This window comes from Trichoderma gamsii, assembly GCF_001481775.2.
Source record: "Trichoderma gamsii strain T6085 chromosome Unknown Scaffold_2.2, whole genome shotgun sequence".
NCBI classification, from domain to species: domain Eukaryota; kingdom Fungi; phylum Ascomycota; class Sordariomycetes; order Hypocreales; family Hypocreaceae; genus Trichoderma; species Trichoderma gamsii.
The window spans coordinates 1,573,260-1,588,360 of NW_020171339.1; the positions used below are offsets into that span (position 1 = coordinate 1,573,260).

Sequence of the window (15,101 nt, forward strand, 5' to 3'; positions counted from 1 at the left end):
ATATATATATATATATAAGAGTAAAACACCTTGATCATGATGAGCCCTTCCAAGCTACAAACACAACCAACTTCTCAACCAACACCACAAGACACTCTATACCTCAAACAACTTACCAAGTAAAACTCTTTCCCCAAAACTTCTCACAATGCCCTCCTACGCCATCACCGGCGCCTCCAAAGGCCTCGGCCGCGAACTCGTCCGCCAACTCGCCGTCCAATCCCCCTCCAACACCGTCCTCGCCATCGTCCGCTCCAACGACCCTTCCTCCCCCCTCGCCGCCCTCGCCAAAGCCCACCCCAACATCCACATCATCACCGGCAACGTCACCGACCCGCAGTCCATCCTCGCCACCGCCCAGGAGGCCAGCAAGATCCTCGACGGCAAGCTCGACGTCTTCATCCACAACTCAAACTCGGTCGACATGGCCACTTTCAACTACACGCCCACGCAGGTGCCCTTTGACGTCGAGGCCACCAAGCAGTTCTACGAGGAGCCCGTCCGCACGGCCATCTGGGGCGCGGCCTGGGCGACAAATGCGTTTTTGCCGCTGATTGAAAAGGGCGACCTCAAGAAGATTGCCCACATCACGAGCAGCATGGCTAATACAGACGTCATCCTCGGCACGGGCCTCGACTACGGTTTGGCTTATTCCATTGCAAAGGCGGGCATGAATGTCCAGATTGCAAAGTACGCCGTGGAACTTGCTCCCAAGGGTATCAAGACTGTGGCCATCTGCCCCGGCTGGGTGGATACCTGGGACGGTAAGAGCCTCTTCTCATTCCCCCCCTCCCCCTTTTTTTTTGTAATATAAAAGGTCGTTTTTGCTAATTCTATTGAAATAAAATAGGTCCCAAGCCACCCCAGGTCGTCGAGGCGCTCAATGTGATGTTGTCACAGTTCCAAAAGATGGAGCCCGATCTCAAGGGGCAAATTTCGGTAGAGCAAAGTGTCGCGGAGCAGCTCAGAGTAATTGAGGCCCTTGACGCTGCTAGAAGCGGCACCGTAATCCAGTCCAAGAAATACTAGGTTTGAGAAAGTGTTTTGTAGAGAACGGTTATTCATCATTCATAAGCTATAGGCAGGAATCTAAGTATATACTCGGCATCTAGACACAAGCAATCGCATCCTCATTTTCCAAATTATCCTAGTGAAGACCTCTAGACAAGTATCATATCGTATGTCCAACGTGAAAAACCCCCCAGCAGTAATGTTGCTTGATCCTCGTTTATAAATCGTAATTAAATAGGTAAAGGTTTTATGCAAAAGAAAAAAAAAGAAGAATCTCGCTGGCCTGTTTTTAAAGGTTCATGCCAGTGCGTACAAGTTTAATATGAGTATCGGAACATCTTGTTCTCCTTATCCGTCATGGTGGCCCAGACCTCAGGAGACATGAAGCGTTCTTCGTTATCCTTGCTGCTATCACCGCGTTTCTTATTGCACCATACATAGTACAGGAAGAGGACAAAGGTAGTCGCGGCACATCCAGCCTGCGTGCCCATGACTGCCAGCTTGGCAGGTCGGAAGTCAGGCGCATCGCGAGCCTGGAAGGTCTGGGGGCCAATAATATTGCCCAAGGAGAATGAGCCGCTGACAATGGCGGCAGCAAAGGCACGCTTGGTAGCACCGCTGACGTTGGCAACAGTCCACTATATCCGTTTGTTAATCATCGCAGTATAGACTAGGTACTGGTTGAAGGGCTAGGTGAGTTACTCACGGCGTAAAAGAGGGTCAAAGGAGCGACGACTGCGTTGACGAGGTAGATACCTGCCAAAACGCCGGCATGGTGAGTTTTCGTGTCGAGGAAAGACATCAGTGCGCCTCCAATGATACTACCAAGAGTTAGTAATCACACTCGACTGTCCCAGTCTAGAGCTAAGAACGTACGCAGGAATGATGCAGACAATAATCCATGCCCATCGATGAGACTGCTTTCGAACGCCGAAGCCGACTAGCAATGTAAAAAAGATGCTGACGACACCCGAGGGCATGTTCATCAAAGCAGCCTTTTTAGGAGCATAACCCAGGTTCCTGATAAGGGTAGCCGAGTAAGTGGTAACAACACCACTGGAAACAGAGAGCTACAGAAAATTCAATGTTAACAAAAGGAGCCGAGGCATAAGAGTTTATACCAAAGGACAACTTACCAAGACAACAGACAGGAGCAAGAGGTAGATTTGAGGATCAAGAAGGGCTTCAACAATCTCCTTGGGCCGGAATTTGCGGCTTTGGATACCAGTTTGGTTGACGCTGACATGCTTCAGCAGAGCAACCTTCTCGTTGCTCGACAGCCAAGAAGCCTTCATGGGGGTATCGGGCAAGAAGAAAAAGGTTGAAAGTCCGATGACCACAGTGACGCATCCCAAGACAACAAACATGATGCGCCAGCCAGCCAATGAAGCACCAATGGAGACATTTTGGAAGCCATATGAAATGGCGCCACCAAGAATCTGTCCCAGGCCCAGGCCGAGATACCAGAAAGAGAAGCGAGGAGCCTGCTCAGACTTTGTATACCACTGGCTGCTGATGAGCATCAGAGAAGGTCCAATGGTGGCTTCGAAAATGCCCAGGAAGACGCGAGACACGAGTAGCGTCTGGTAGTTGTGAGCAGCCGCACCGCAGGCGGTAGCAATACCCCAGAGGGTGACATTGAGTCCGAGCCACTTGGCAGCTGGGACCACCTGAAGGAAGTATGCTGTTGAAATATCAAGTCAATTTGGCTAATTCTCAAAGGAGGGAAAGAGGAAAAAAAAATGACAAGCTGTTTGTGCTTGGACGAAGCTCAACTTACTGTTAGGAATTTCAAAGCATAGCAAACCGACGAAGCAGAACGTGGCCACGTTGGAAAAGTCATTGCCCTTGAGATTCAGATCTGTAGTGAGTCCCATCACAGCGGCATACTAGTTAGTGTCAGCCTGTCGTGTCACGACGTACGATAAGGCGTCCAAATCAAAGCACAAGCCATCGATCTGGGTGGGGGCGGTATTATGCAGGTACGAAACTTACATTCAGGATGACCTTGTCAAGAAACTGCATGGTGTAACATAGGAACATCAGAGGGACAATGTGGAAATCGATCTTGCGGCGAAGAGAATCGATGTTGATAGCGGCAACGCCATCGGCATCGCGATGCTCATTGAGAAACTTCCAGGCATCGTCAATGCCGGCCTCGGGAACATCAACATCGCTGTGAGAAGGAGTGTTACCGCGAACGTCGATATCAGCCCCCTTCTCACTGTCGTTATGAGAAGACATATTTGCTTTAGCCCTCAGCACTCACGACTGGCGGCGACTCTGGGGAAGGAACGCAAAATCTATGTCCGCAAATTCGGATCCTAGAAGGCCCCAGTGGATAATAGATTCGCGGGGATAGAGACTGGGGGAAGTGACGTGATGGGTAAACTTCAATGTCTTACTGCCAGTCAAGGGAGTGACAGTGAAGAGACAGGATGTAGGGCGTGTGAGATGAACTTGAATAGAAAATCTCTCCCAGAAAAAGAGAGCGATCGGCGCTGGTTGCAAAAGATCAGCACATTGGGCCAGGAAAGGTAGGTCGAATACGACGTGGGAAGGGGAGAGGATACCGTACGTAGTAATAAGAAGATTGAAGGAACCCCAAAGAGGACGAGCGATGAAAGGATTTGACAAGACTGCAGCCAGGATCCGTGGCCGTGGTCGTGGTCAAGGGAAGGGGGGAGGGGGGCCGCCCTCGTCTCTTGTCGTTAGTTCCTCTCGTAGTTGCAGTATGGTACAGTAAGACGTCGATATTGTACCTGAGCAAAAAGAGGACTGAAGGATCGGGTGGATATCACAGGTACAGCGGTGCCACGAGGAGCCACCGCGTCGACAAGTGCATGGTTTAGATGCACGGCCAGGGATATCTAGACCGGTGGACCCGTAAACGAAGCGACCTAGCACCGCTCAGAATGCCTGTACTGTAGCAGTTGACTCGTTAGTAAGAACAAAGCAAAAAGGAAAACAGAGGCTTGGAAGCAGTGGTGCTAACGAGAAAAGGAAGAATACCCTACTCGCCGGATGCAGCTGCAAAGGGAGGATGCAAGGTAAATGGGCTCTAGTGACGGTGGATGTGACACCCGTGCAGCCACAATGGGTGGGCTGCTGTCAAAGTGGTGCCAGGAGCAACAAGCAGCCAGTCCAGAAGGGTCGCCGCGGCAGTCGTCGTCCAATGTCCCATCTTTTGCTGGCAGATCAAATCTCCGGAGGCTCTCAATGCCGCGATGTTGTTGGACGAGCACAAGATACGCGGCGGCAGGGTCAGCTCCCCAGGGCCAACTCCCCCACTTCATAGCCACCAGTTCGCCAGCTCAAGGGCCAGAGAGCCAGGGCTCGCTCTCCGAGTGGCCAAGGCCGAATATTGCAGGGTCTGGCGAGAACAGGCAGGTCGTGTAGCCATTGCTGGTCCTGCAGTAGGCGAGTCTGCCAGCGGAAGAGGTGCCGCGCTCGCTGGTGGTGTGCTGAATGCAGCCACGCTGGCCCAATATTGGCCAAGGGGCAAGGCGTTTCCGACGGATTGGCAGGGCCAGGCGTATAGCGGTGCGTTTAACGCAGAGTTTATCCTCATCTCGTGCAAGTGTGTCTGCTGTAGGTGCTCTACTGTACGTGGCCTCGTACGAGCGTTGGCCCTGCATCTCTCTAGTTCGTTTGGCGGAGCAACTTTTCGCTGCAAAATGCCATTGAGCTTGAACCAAAGGGGATCCTCGGCGCCCAGGGGAAACTCGCCCAGGTAACGTTGATTGATCGACTGTGACAACGGCCAAACAAAGGCAAAGAAAAAAGGTCCCGTCCCGAAGCATTGATCGCTCCATAATTCGTGGCCAGAGACGAGAACCGGGGCCCGGCAGTTCGACCGCAGCTCGGTCCCAGCTTGAGCTCCATACTTAGTAGGTAAGGTAGGTAGGTACTGGAAGAGGTACCTGTAGTACTACTAGTAGCTCGTACTGCCATGCGTGCCCCTCTATTGGCACTGTCAGGGCCTGCTAATTGCCTTCTAGCGGGTACTGTGCACTACGGCAAGTGCTCCCTGGAGCTCAGCACTAGTCCCCCACCACCGCTTCGACCCGCTTTGCGGCTGGAGAGGGGCCCCAATCGGCCGCCATTATCACAAGCCAGATGCTGCAGCCAGGTTTCTTTTCTTTTTCTGCAGGCTCTGTGTCTGTAACAGCACTACTCCGTAAAATCATACGACTGTTCCCGGGCTAGTTCTTGCACGGAGCACTCCTTACAAATCTTGAGGAAACACCACAAAGCAGTGCCTCCAAGCCTGAGAAGTCGGTACTCGTCCTTGAATCTTCTGCGCACTCCATTCCCATGGGCAGGTAACTCCACCTCGCGTGGTTTGGTCTGCAGACGCACCTGATACTTCGTTTAAGCAGGTACTGCGTCGCGCATTGCATGTATCATGTATGTCACCCAGTCCCCTGCGTTCTCTTTGCAGTACATACTAGTTATTCGCCCGTACGGTATGATACAGACGCAGGGAGAAGATGCTCGGTTAGAAACCCTAGGGCAGAAAGCAGTTGTGCCAGAGTATGCACACAAAAACACCAGTGATGTATCTATCCGGAGAGCTGAGGTCATCGCCTCAGAGGCTTGTATGCAGTGGTAAACCTGTTGAGTGCCAGGTCCATACGGCCTCGGATGAGCTCCGTGCCTCTGATAAACGACGTGCTGCGTCCTCTCGCCGGGGCATTGCTACCGATTCGTTTAGATCGCCCACAGCTTGAGGGCCGTTGCTAATACTCATTTGTGCGGTTTTGTTCTATCAACCCTCTTTGCTTTTTTGTATCATGGCGGATTGCATTGCCCGTATCTCGCAGAATTACCTAGTACTACTTATAACTGCTTGCTGGTAATTGGCTAAGCTGCTGTTCCTTCTTATTTAGAAGAAGCCACTAATGTACCTGCCTCATCCTCTATCTGTGGCATTGGAAGTAGCGAGAGCAATGAGACGCTGCTACGCTATTCTTGCGTACAGACGATTTTCTGCTTCAACTGGCCTCTTCACAGTCTTTTCTTTTCTACCGCCCCCCATCCTCTAACACTTGATTCGAGCTTGGACCTCAATCTGCGCCGGCCACCTGTGCTAACGATCTGTTTTTCCTCTTTCTCTGCCTCCGGCGGGCCCCTGCGCCGATGGCTGATGGTAATAGCGCAGGTCATTCTGCAAGCCACATTTCCATCTGCTTCTCTGTTACTGTCACCACCTGGAGGCTCACGGCGATTAGGGCCTCCAAGCTGTCAAATTGTGCGGCCGTCTCGGGTCCGCCAAATCGCCCCAGTGATCTGCTTGGCTAGTGACAAAGATGTGCTCAGCCAGACCTAGCGGATCTCTTAGCGGCGCACTTTGAGCCAAATATGGCGTGCCAGCAGAGCTACCATGAAGAAAATCTCTTCATGTTCTTGTTGACTTGATCAGCCGAGCACAAATGACTTGCAATGGTACCATTCCTTGACAGCTACAACTTGGCGCACAATGTCTCGGACTGCATTGAGCCCGCCCCCATTAATAGCCTGTCTCAAACGTATAGCAAACATCAGACCGACGCTACTGCATCGAAGCAGCTGCTTGGAGGTGCTACTGCTGCCACGATTCCTTCGCCGAGACACGCACAGTCCACCGTCCGGACAGGCTGCTCGAATCCCGTTCCCCGGCGGCTGATAGACCGATGGTTGAGCGGGAGCCTACTGGCGTTAGTGGCCGCCAGATCCAATCTGCAGAGCGCCAGCTTCAGAGAGCCTTTTTACTGGCGAAGATCGCTACGCCAACCGCACGCCGGCCCAAGCCACGGCTTCACAGTGCCACAGTGCCGTCGACTGCCTTGACATGTACACAACCCAGGCCGGCTGGGTACTGTCCGGTGGCAGGGGTGGTAGTGCTACCGCGCATCCGCTCCCCTGCTCGCCATGAGGTCAAGGATGTCATGTCCATACCTGCGCTTGAGAGTAATACTGCCCTTGTGCTAACGGGTACAGACAGCGTGGGCTAACTACAAGTACTTGTATACGAAATGATGAATAGTATCCAGGCAGCATGAGCCCTTTTACAGCCTATTACGCTATTGCGGAGAAGAAACGGAGTACGAAATGGCTCTCAAGCCAATCCCAGGGAGAGAACAGAACCAAGCTGTTGCTAATTTCATGTGCAGACGGTGTCGTAGCATTGCCTCCCAAGGCACGGATCCCCCAAAGGCAAAACAGTCCAAATACGTAGCATCGTTGCAGGGGATGCAGGGCAAATTTTCGGCACGATTGGTTCCAATACCCATCGCGACTCGCTCCCTTTTGGACAGGCCCCAGCTGTACTCGGTCGAATGTGTCCAGTCCCTGCGCTCTGGAGGTCGTCATACTGCCCAAGTTCGACTAGTATCTTATGCAAGAGCCAACACGGAGCACCTGCAACCGTTAATGCCACGCCTGGCCATCGGAGACCATTATCTTGGGGTTAGAGATACGGATAAATACACGGAAGCACGGTATTCGTCCGACAAGGTCACATTGAGGCGGAAAATTTGGCAAGACGAGCAATCCCGAAGGGGTTCAGGGTGCTTTCTGTGTCTGACCTTAATGCTGACCGAAAGAAGAAGAAACCCTATCCAAGACATGCCTCGCGTCTACTAGGCCTGGATCCATCTACCTACCTATATCGTCCGACACCTTTCTCGACCTTGCCCTTGGATACTTTCATTTCTGTCTCTTATAATTCCTTTGGGGGCCGCTTCTGCCTTCAGTCCCGCTTATACTGATCCTCTCTTTTTTCTTTTCTTGATTTTGGAGTTGCAATGTGCAATTGATTGCAGTGTTTGTCTACTTTATACACATTGTGGGCAGTATATACACGTCCTGCTTTTTTCACCCTCATCCCGTCGCCGCGCTTCTTCCACCGCTGGGAGGCGCCTTGTAACCAACACCAACAAGGAACAACGAACAACATCTTCTGCTCGGCTCAACCCACCAACATATAAGACAAGTACTACTTTTCATCATGGGTTGGGTATTGCACGCCTCCGAGGCGGTAAACGACGAGTCCCAATATCCGACAATCATCATCATTTGCGTCGTCCTTTCGGTTCTTTCCATGTTGACTGTCGGCGCCCGTCTTTACATTCGCTTCGCCGCGCGTGGTCTTGCTAGTGATGATTGGATGTCCGCCTTATCCGTTGTATTTGCTCTCATTTACTCCATCCTCTGCATTGTTCGTACGTCAATCCCACTCCATACCGTCTGCCAATTTCAAGGAGACGAATATTAACGCGTCGCACAGAAACAAGATACGGCCTGGGACTACCTATTGCGGATAGACCCCCCGCCAGTCTCGACGCTTACACCAAGGTCAACTTTGCGGGACGTCCCATTTATCAAATTGGAATAAGCTTTTTCAAGATTGCACTCCTCATCAGTTATCTGCGACTTCTCAAGGGAACGGACCAAAAGACCTATCGCTATGTTGTCTTTGCCACCATCGCACTGGTCTTTCTAGGGCACTTGGGCTGTGCCCTATCCCTGGTGTTCGCCTGTAACCCAGTTCAAAGATCATGGAACCCCCATATCAACGGAACTTGCTTGGCTCCTGGACCTTCTTTTACAGCCTATGCTGTCGTCACCATTGTTTCCGACATCGTCGTTGCCATTCTTCCCCTGCCAGTCTTGTTTAGGCTTAACATCCGAATGGCCAAGAAACTTGGTCTGATCGGTATCTTTTTACTTGGCCTGTTCACGACGATTTGCTCCATCTTGAGATATACCCAGATCAACCGAATCTCGACTGGTGACGGCAATTCCACAATGCTGATTCTATGGGGTACCATTGAATTCAACGTCGGCGTAAGTAATTTCTCTAGTAATAATGCTAAAAGAGCAAATCTAACAGGTTTCTCTAGAACATGGTTTCATCCCTGCCGTTCTTGGCCCCGGTCTTTATGAGAAAAGCCAAGGAGTACCGAACAAAGAATTCATACAATAACGGATCATCTCATCAGCACAGTCGAGGCGCAAAGGGCGAGCATTTCAAACTCAGCGATGTGAGCCACAGCCGTGAAGACCATCATGACAAGAGCGCCTTGACCGCAGTCAAGTCTTCGAGCGAAGAAAACATACTTCAAGGAGCTGGCATCATGAAGTCTATTACATACAGCGTGCAAGTCGACGAGGAGCGCGGCCAACCTAGGCGGCGGAACGACAGCTTTGAAGATAGCGTATAAAATAGGGATATTTGAATTCCAGTTTGTTTGTTGTTACACCTCCTTTGTTTTCTTTTCTTGTTTGGTCTGCTACAGATATACTTTGTTTTGTATTCTTGTCGATATTGCATTATTTCTTGCTTCTACATCATGGGACGTTTGATGCTTTGTATGTATTTTTGACGATTTTGGACTTCTTTTCTATCATTTTCGCGTGGAGTTTAGTAGGGGCCAGAGGTACGCCGCCAAAATAAAAAGGGCTATCATGGAGCTATGGGTTTAGAATAGCCACGACAGCGTGTATTATTGGTTTCTTAGGCGAACTACTGAGCTTTTTTGTCATGGCAGCGTTCAAAGAAAGAATGATTTGGCACTGTGTTCTCTTCAGAATTACTACTTCTTTTTTTGTCTCCTTTCTTTCTTTTTTTTCTCCTTTTTTTCCTCTTTTTTTTTTTTACTAGAATAAGGCACCTAAACAATTACTTGTACATTCTACGGAAACACCATGAACGCATAAACGCCAGCAGTATTTGGAAACCTTTGCAGCTTCAGGTCTCGAGGGAAAAAGGAAAGAAACTGGAGGGATGACTTTACTACAATAAGACAAAGGAGCGAAAGGAGCGACGGCTTATTCCGCTAACACCAACATACGTACGCACTACAAGGGAGACAACAGAAGGGAGAAGTCTAATAACCGGAGCGGAAAGAAAGCCAATGAAAGACCATTTACCTGGTCACCTTCTCTCATATGAAGAGTAATCTTTCCTTTCTTTTCCCTTGTAAAGTAGGGGGGTTTACATTCCTCGTTTCGGATCATTGTGCCGGAGGAGCTTTCTTGCATAGGGGGATCTAGACTTTGCTCCAACCTAGCGAAGTGGATACATTATTTGCTTTTTTCCTCGCTCTCGCCAGTTTACCGAGGCGATGTAAGATCCTGGCCTATAGTATTTTTCTGACAAAGACCTGGTTGCTGCGGTTGTGCAGGGACTGATTAATTAATTTATGTGTGATCGGTTGTTTGTTGTCTTGATGGTACGACAAGCAAGTGGGGATTTTAATATATGGCTACCTTCTCCGAGACTAGTTCGCGCAGTGTGTTTGCTTGGATAAAGGTCCGGGAACGAGGCCCATTGGCTTTTGACCGGGCCAGCTGAGGGTTCCTTGTTTGGGGGCCAAAGTCAATGCAAGTACGCATGTTACGGGTACTTCGCAGCACGATTCGATGGTAAACAGCTCACTTATGGCTGTCTGTGCTAATTTAGACATTGCGATTAGAACGAGGACTAGCGGGCGGGGTGATTGGCTGTACCGTATTTGCGTATTATTCGCTCGAATGATGAACTTTGTACTAGTAATATACCAATCGTGCTCCATTAATCAGGGGGACCTGAAGGTTTGTAGTCCACGTATTGTCTACTGGCCCATCAGCTCCATCGACTCATCGTCGAATTGGAGCGCCATCTCGCGCTTGCTCAGTAGTGGGCTGATGCCGCCAGCCGCAGCTCCCTCTCCAAAAAGCCTAGAATAAGCGTGCGCGTCTAAACACGCCCTGCGCGAGGCCAGAACCCCTGGCCGCGAACGGGAGACGACGGCGTCTTCATAGCGATCTAGCGCCTGGCGCAGAGCCTGCGCGGGATCTTGGGCCTGTGTTGCACCCTGATGGGCGTGTTGTAGCGAGAAAGGCGCCAGCATTGGAACGACGTGTGTCGCGAAGTCGAGGACATCGACAATGGCGTGATTTGCGCCCTCACCGCGGTCTAGAATAAAGGAACAATGAGTGAGCAAGCGAAAACTTGTATTGTAAGTGCAGGGCAAAGCGGCTGCATTGCGCAATGGGAAAGGGAAGAGGTTGGATCTGAGCCGAAAAGAGAACAGCAAAGACACAGGCAATCTCCAATGGCGCAAAAAAGAGGAGCACTTACACATGGACATAAGATGAAATGCATCGCCCATCAGCACTGCCTGGCCCTTTGAACGCAGTCCAATGGGCGGCGCCCAATCCAGTACATCCAGCCGCTTAATGGGAGTATCTGGATGTACGTTGTTGAGGGCGAAAGAGCGGAAAGGCTCGGCCCAAGTCTTTGCGAAGGAGACCACCAGCTCGTACCGCTCTTCGTTGGTCGCCGGCACATCGATCAGGGCTCCACAGCTCGGGTGGTACGGCCACGACAGATGCATTTGGCAGAGGAAGACATCCGGGTTGCTGTCGGTCTGGTTTCCGGGACTATCAAGGACTGCAATGCGTCAGTACGAATGGTAGGCAAACTGTTGATGTGCGGGATTGGCAGTGCTTGGATGCGATTCTTTTGGTTGCGATGTTTTGTCACTTCTCATCAAAATGCCTTTTTAGAATCTTGCAGTGCCGCTGCGGGAGGCGATGCGATCGCCGGATCCGCGACGGCGGGCGCCGCTCCCGAGGCTTATTCCACTGCTTGTGTACCTCGCGATGGGTACTTGGCTTCGGAGCTCCACACAGAGCAAAGAAAACTCAGGCGGGTCGGAGCCCTAAAAAGGGCACCAAGGAAAAAAAAAGATCGACATGAACCAGCGCCCGCAGATGTCAGAACCAAAATGATGGGCAATGCAAGCAATGGCAGTGCAGAATTAGGTTAAAAGCATATAGAAAGGAAAAGGGACAGGGGAAGGGGATGGGTATTTTTTTTTCTGCGCTACGCACCGCTGATGTACATGAACGAATTGTTCTGAGGTGATCCGCCCTGGAGGAAGAAGAGATCTAGTTTGCGGATTGGCTCGATCTGCTCCGCCGTTAATGAGATCTTAACGCCCATCGTTCGCACAGGCAGCTGCATCGTGAGCTTGGACTCGTCCGGGAACAAGACACGGCGCACACGGGACTGGCCTCCATCGCACGCCACCAACAGCGTGCCGGTGCATGATGCGCCGTCGTCGAAGATGGCGTTGACGGTGCCGTCGTTGTTGGTTGTGAATTCGCGGAGAGATCTCCCCCACTTGAAGAAATGAATGTGTTAGCGGAAGGTCTCATAAAAGGATGAGAGATGGTGGCTCAGAAAAAGAAACAACAAGAAGAAGAAGAAGAAGAAGAAACAAATCAACACAAAGAGCTTTGATAACAGAGCTTTCTCTACGTGGGCAGTGGAAGGTGCGATGGCCTTTTGTGCAGCTCAATGTAAGAAAGGAAAGAGCCAGCCTCACCTCGATATCAATGCCCTCCGCCAATAATTTCCTCAGCCTCTCCCGTGTGACTCTCACCCGCGCACTCTTCACCGCTCCAGGCGTCTGCGTCTTCAGCTCTCCACTCTCCAGATTAAAGAAGGGAAATCTCGACAGCTCGCCTCGCCGATCCGCCCAACGGTCGACGCTGGACTCGTCGCAGATGCGCTCGGCCAGGCCTGCCGGCAACAGGCTCTGCAGCGCTGCCAGCGACCAGTGCAACGTCAGACCCCAGCCAGCGCCACGGGTCGCCAAATCGCCATCGCGCTCGAAGACGCGGAAGGGCACGCCTTCACGTTTGAGATGCTGGGCGAGCAGCAGGCCGCTGACGCCTGCGCCAATGATGAGGACTGGCGGCTTGCCGGCGCTGCTGCTGGCAGCCGCAGGGGGATTGGGGCTGTCGGCGCTGATGGCCATTGTTTGTTGGTATGCAACAGCCTTTCTGTCTGTCTTCCTTCTCTATACTTGGGGTCTTCCTTTTTTCTTTTTGTTTCGCTCTGCTCGCTTCTCTTCCTCAAAAACTTCCGTGATGTAACGGTCAGAAACGTCTTAAAGTTTGGAGAATCCCTGCAGGTCGAAAAAAACGACAGTCTGATACGTTAGCTTTTCGCTCCAGACTGTGGTTTCGGCTGCTGTTTTGTTTCTTCTCGGCCGCAAGGGTTCTTGGTAAAGAAAGAGAGAGAAACATAAAACACTAGTGGGGGCGAGCCTGGTAGGCATGTCTTGGGTTGCGTTGCATACTTGTACCAAGTTGGTGTTGTTGCATCAACTCTGAATTGCTTGTGGTCCTGCTCTGGTCTCCACAGAGTTGTTGGTGTTGATCTGTGTTACCTCACCCGGAAATTGGTAGACCTGATAGTCGGGATTCAAACAGGGCCCTAACAAGTTGGGCAGACAAGGAGAATGCGTTATTAAGACGATAGCAGAGAAAATCCGAGAAAATAAGGGTACTATAGTATGCTAATCCAACACTAGGTAGGTACTCCGCAGTCTTGCGATTCTTCCATCATACGGTTTTGTCCGAGACATTCTTCCACTTTTCCTTTTCTTTTTGCTCTCGGCCGCGCTGCAAAGCCGATGCAGTTCTTCTTGCTGCTAGGGACCTAGTGCAGTAACGTGTATCCATATCCGGACCTTCAAAACCTTTCTGTGGTTGCATCGGTGCTCCGGTGGTCAGCACCTTATGGATCCTACAAGCTTGCTCCGAGTCCAAGGGAGACTGCACTGCACCTCTCCTTCGGGTAAGGATCCGTGCAGCTCTTCTTATGCCAATGACTGAAAGAGTAAGTGGTACTGCACTACCCAGTCAACAGGTTATATGCATTGCAAAAAGGCTAGCACCGGAAATTGGGATTGCGTCGTTGTTTTTCCTCGTTGTTTTTCTGTTTTGTCTTGCATTGAATTGTTTAAATTGCCAGAATCAATATTTCTTTGTTTTTCGTACTGATATCAGACCTGTCAGTTTGATAAGGTCCAGATGCCAGCTCCCTGCTCGTTTTCCTGCATGGATCGTTCGATGTCAGTCAATGCGCAACAGGCAATGATTGCCAGCCGATTCTCTAATAAATGCGAGTCCATGGACCAAGAATCCTACAGCCGCGCCGGCTACCGAACACTTGGTCATGTTTCCAGCTGCGCCCTTTTGGTCCCTCCCTCGCCCTCTCTCCCTCTTATCCCCGGAAAAGCTGCGCATTCAAGGGGGACATGTGGCCGAAGGGCGAGGACGTGCATTTTGAAATCGCCCAATTCAGAGCCCTGCTGCTGCGTCCGCCAGGTACAATGCTGGCCGATATGTCTAAAAACGAGCCTATTCCCCATCGCCCCAAGTGGGACGGCGCGGCTAGGTAGCTGCTTGACCCATCTCGCGGCATTTTGGGACCCATTTGGAAGTCCTCGTCCCTGGAGATGGAGCTGGTACTTGCCTGAGGCCTGTCAGGTACATGTACAGTATTAAAAACACTGTCGCCGATTTGTGGGACTGCTACTAGGTATCTTAGTTTGCCGCGAGAAGCAAACCTCTTGACAGATGCCCTTGTCAACTCATCTTTAGTACTTCCCAAGTGCCATATCTTGGCCCCCAGAGCATCGTTCGACGTTCTCCAGTCTGTTACTCTGTGTGTACATACAAGCCACTGTCGTCGGGAGCTTCATCAAATTGCGTTAGCCTGTGGCTTCGCTTCGTATACTCGTGGATATCTCTTTTCCAAGAGTCCACTTCTTATTTTTCTCTCCTCTCATAACTGGCTTGGCTTTCAGGTCCGGATGGCCCTCCCGGTGCGTGTGGCTATGAGTACCGCTGCAGAAATTACGAGCGCTAGCTTCGCATTTTCTTCTCTTTCTACTGATCCTTCGCTTTCCAAATCAGGTCCTCAATGGTTGTACTCTCTATTGTTGCCCTTTTCGTGAGGCATTCTAACCGCCATGGCGTTTCTCTTGCCAGGATGGGTAATTCGAGCGCTCTCATGCTCAGATGGGGCCAGGACCTTACCATCGGTTAAGAGATCATAGCCGAACTGCTGGACGAACGAAGCACGCGAGACGGCCATTTTAGCTCATAGTAGTTGCGGACCGACCTGAAATCGTCACATTGCCGAGCTTTATGGGCATGGATTATCAAGATGCTTACCAAGACCGTCCTTGGTTCTTCCCTACTGGCCATGTAGGCAGCCGTTCAAAGCCTTGGCTCAGTGGCTCCTATCGAATGGAATAGTC

The 15,101-nt window shown here is 51.0% G+C and overlaps 4 protein-coding genes across 4 annotated transcripts; 2 read left to right on the top strand and 2 right to left on the bottom strand.

The window, feature by feature from the left end:
* Positions 1-148: 148 nt before the first annotated feature.
* On the top strand, positions 149-1,029 carry TGAM01_v200986 (hypothetical protein; the record flags this gene model as incomplete). The annotated part of the gene is made up of 2 exons (XM_018806583.1): positions 149-764; positions 851-1,029. The coding sequence occupies 2 exons, from the start codon at positions 149-151 to the stop codon at positions 1,027-1,029; spliced, it is 795 nt and encodes a 264-aa protein (XP_018660225.1).
* A 299-nt stretch (positions 1,030-1,328) lies between these two features.
* Positions 1,329-3,255, bottom strand: TGAM01_v200987 (allantoate permease; the record flags this gene model as incomplete). The annotated part of the gene is made up of 6 exons (XM_018806584.1): positions 1,329-1,649; positions 1,718-1,832; positions 1,888-2,081; positions 2,148-2,695; positions 2,792-2,900; positions 3,007-3,255. 6 exons carry the CDS (start codon positions 3,253-3,255, stop codon positions 1,329-1,331), a joined length of 1,536 nt encoding a protein of 511 aa, XP_018660226.1.
* A 4,747-nt stretch (positions 3,256-8,002) lies between these two features.
* Positions 8,003-9,218, top strand: TGAM01_v200988 (ATP synthase F0; the record flags this gene model as incomplete). Its single annotated transcript, XM_018806585.1, has 3 exons — positions 8,003-8,216; positions 8,282-8,841; positions 8,898-9,218. 3 exons carry the CDS (start codon positions 8,003-8,005, stop codon positions 9,216-9,218), a joined length of 1,095 nt encoding a protein of 364 aa, XP_018660227.1.
* Positions 9,219-10,610: 1,392 nt separating this feature from the next.
* TGAM01_v200989 (FAD binding domain-containing protein) lies at positions 10,611-12,806 on the bottom strand (the record flags this gene model as incomplete). The annotated part of the gene is made up of 4 exons (XM_024548660.1): positions 10,611-10,954; positions 11,120-11,431; positions 11,875-12,166; positions 12,429-12,806. 4 exons carry the CDS (start codon positions 12,804-12,806, stop codon positions 10,611-10,613), a joined length of 1,326 nt encoding a protein of 441 aa, XP_024406671.1.
* Between the last annotated feature and the right edge of the window lie 2,295 nt (positions 12,807-15,101).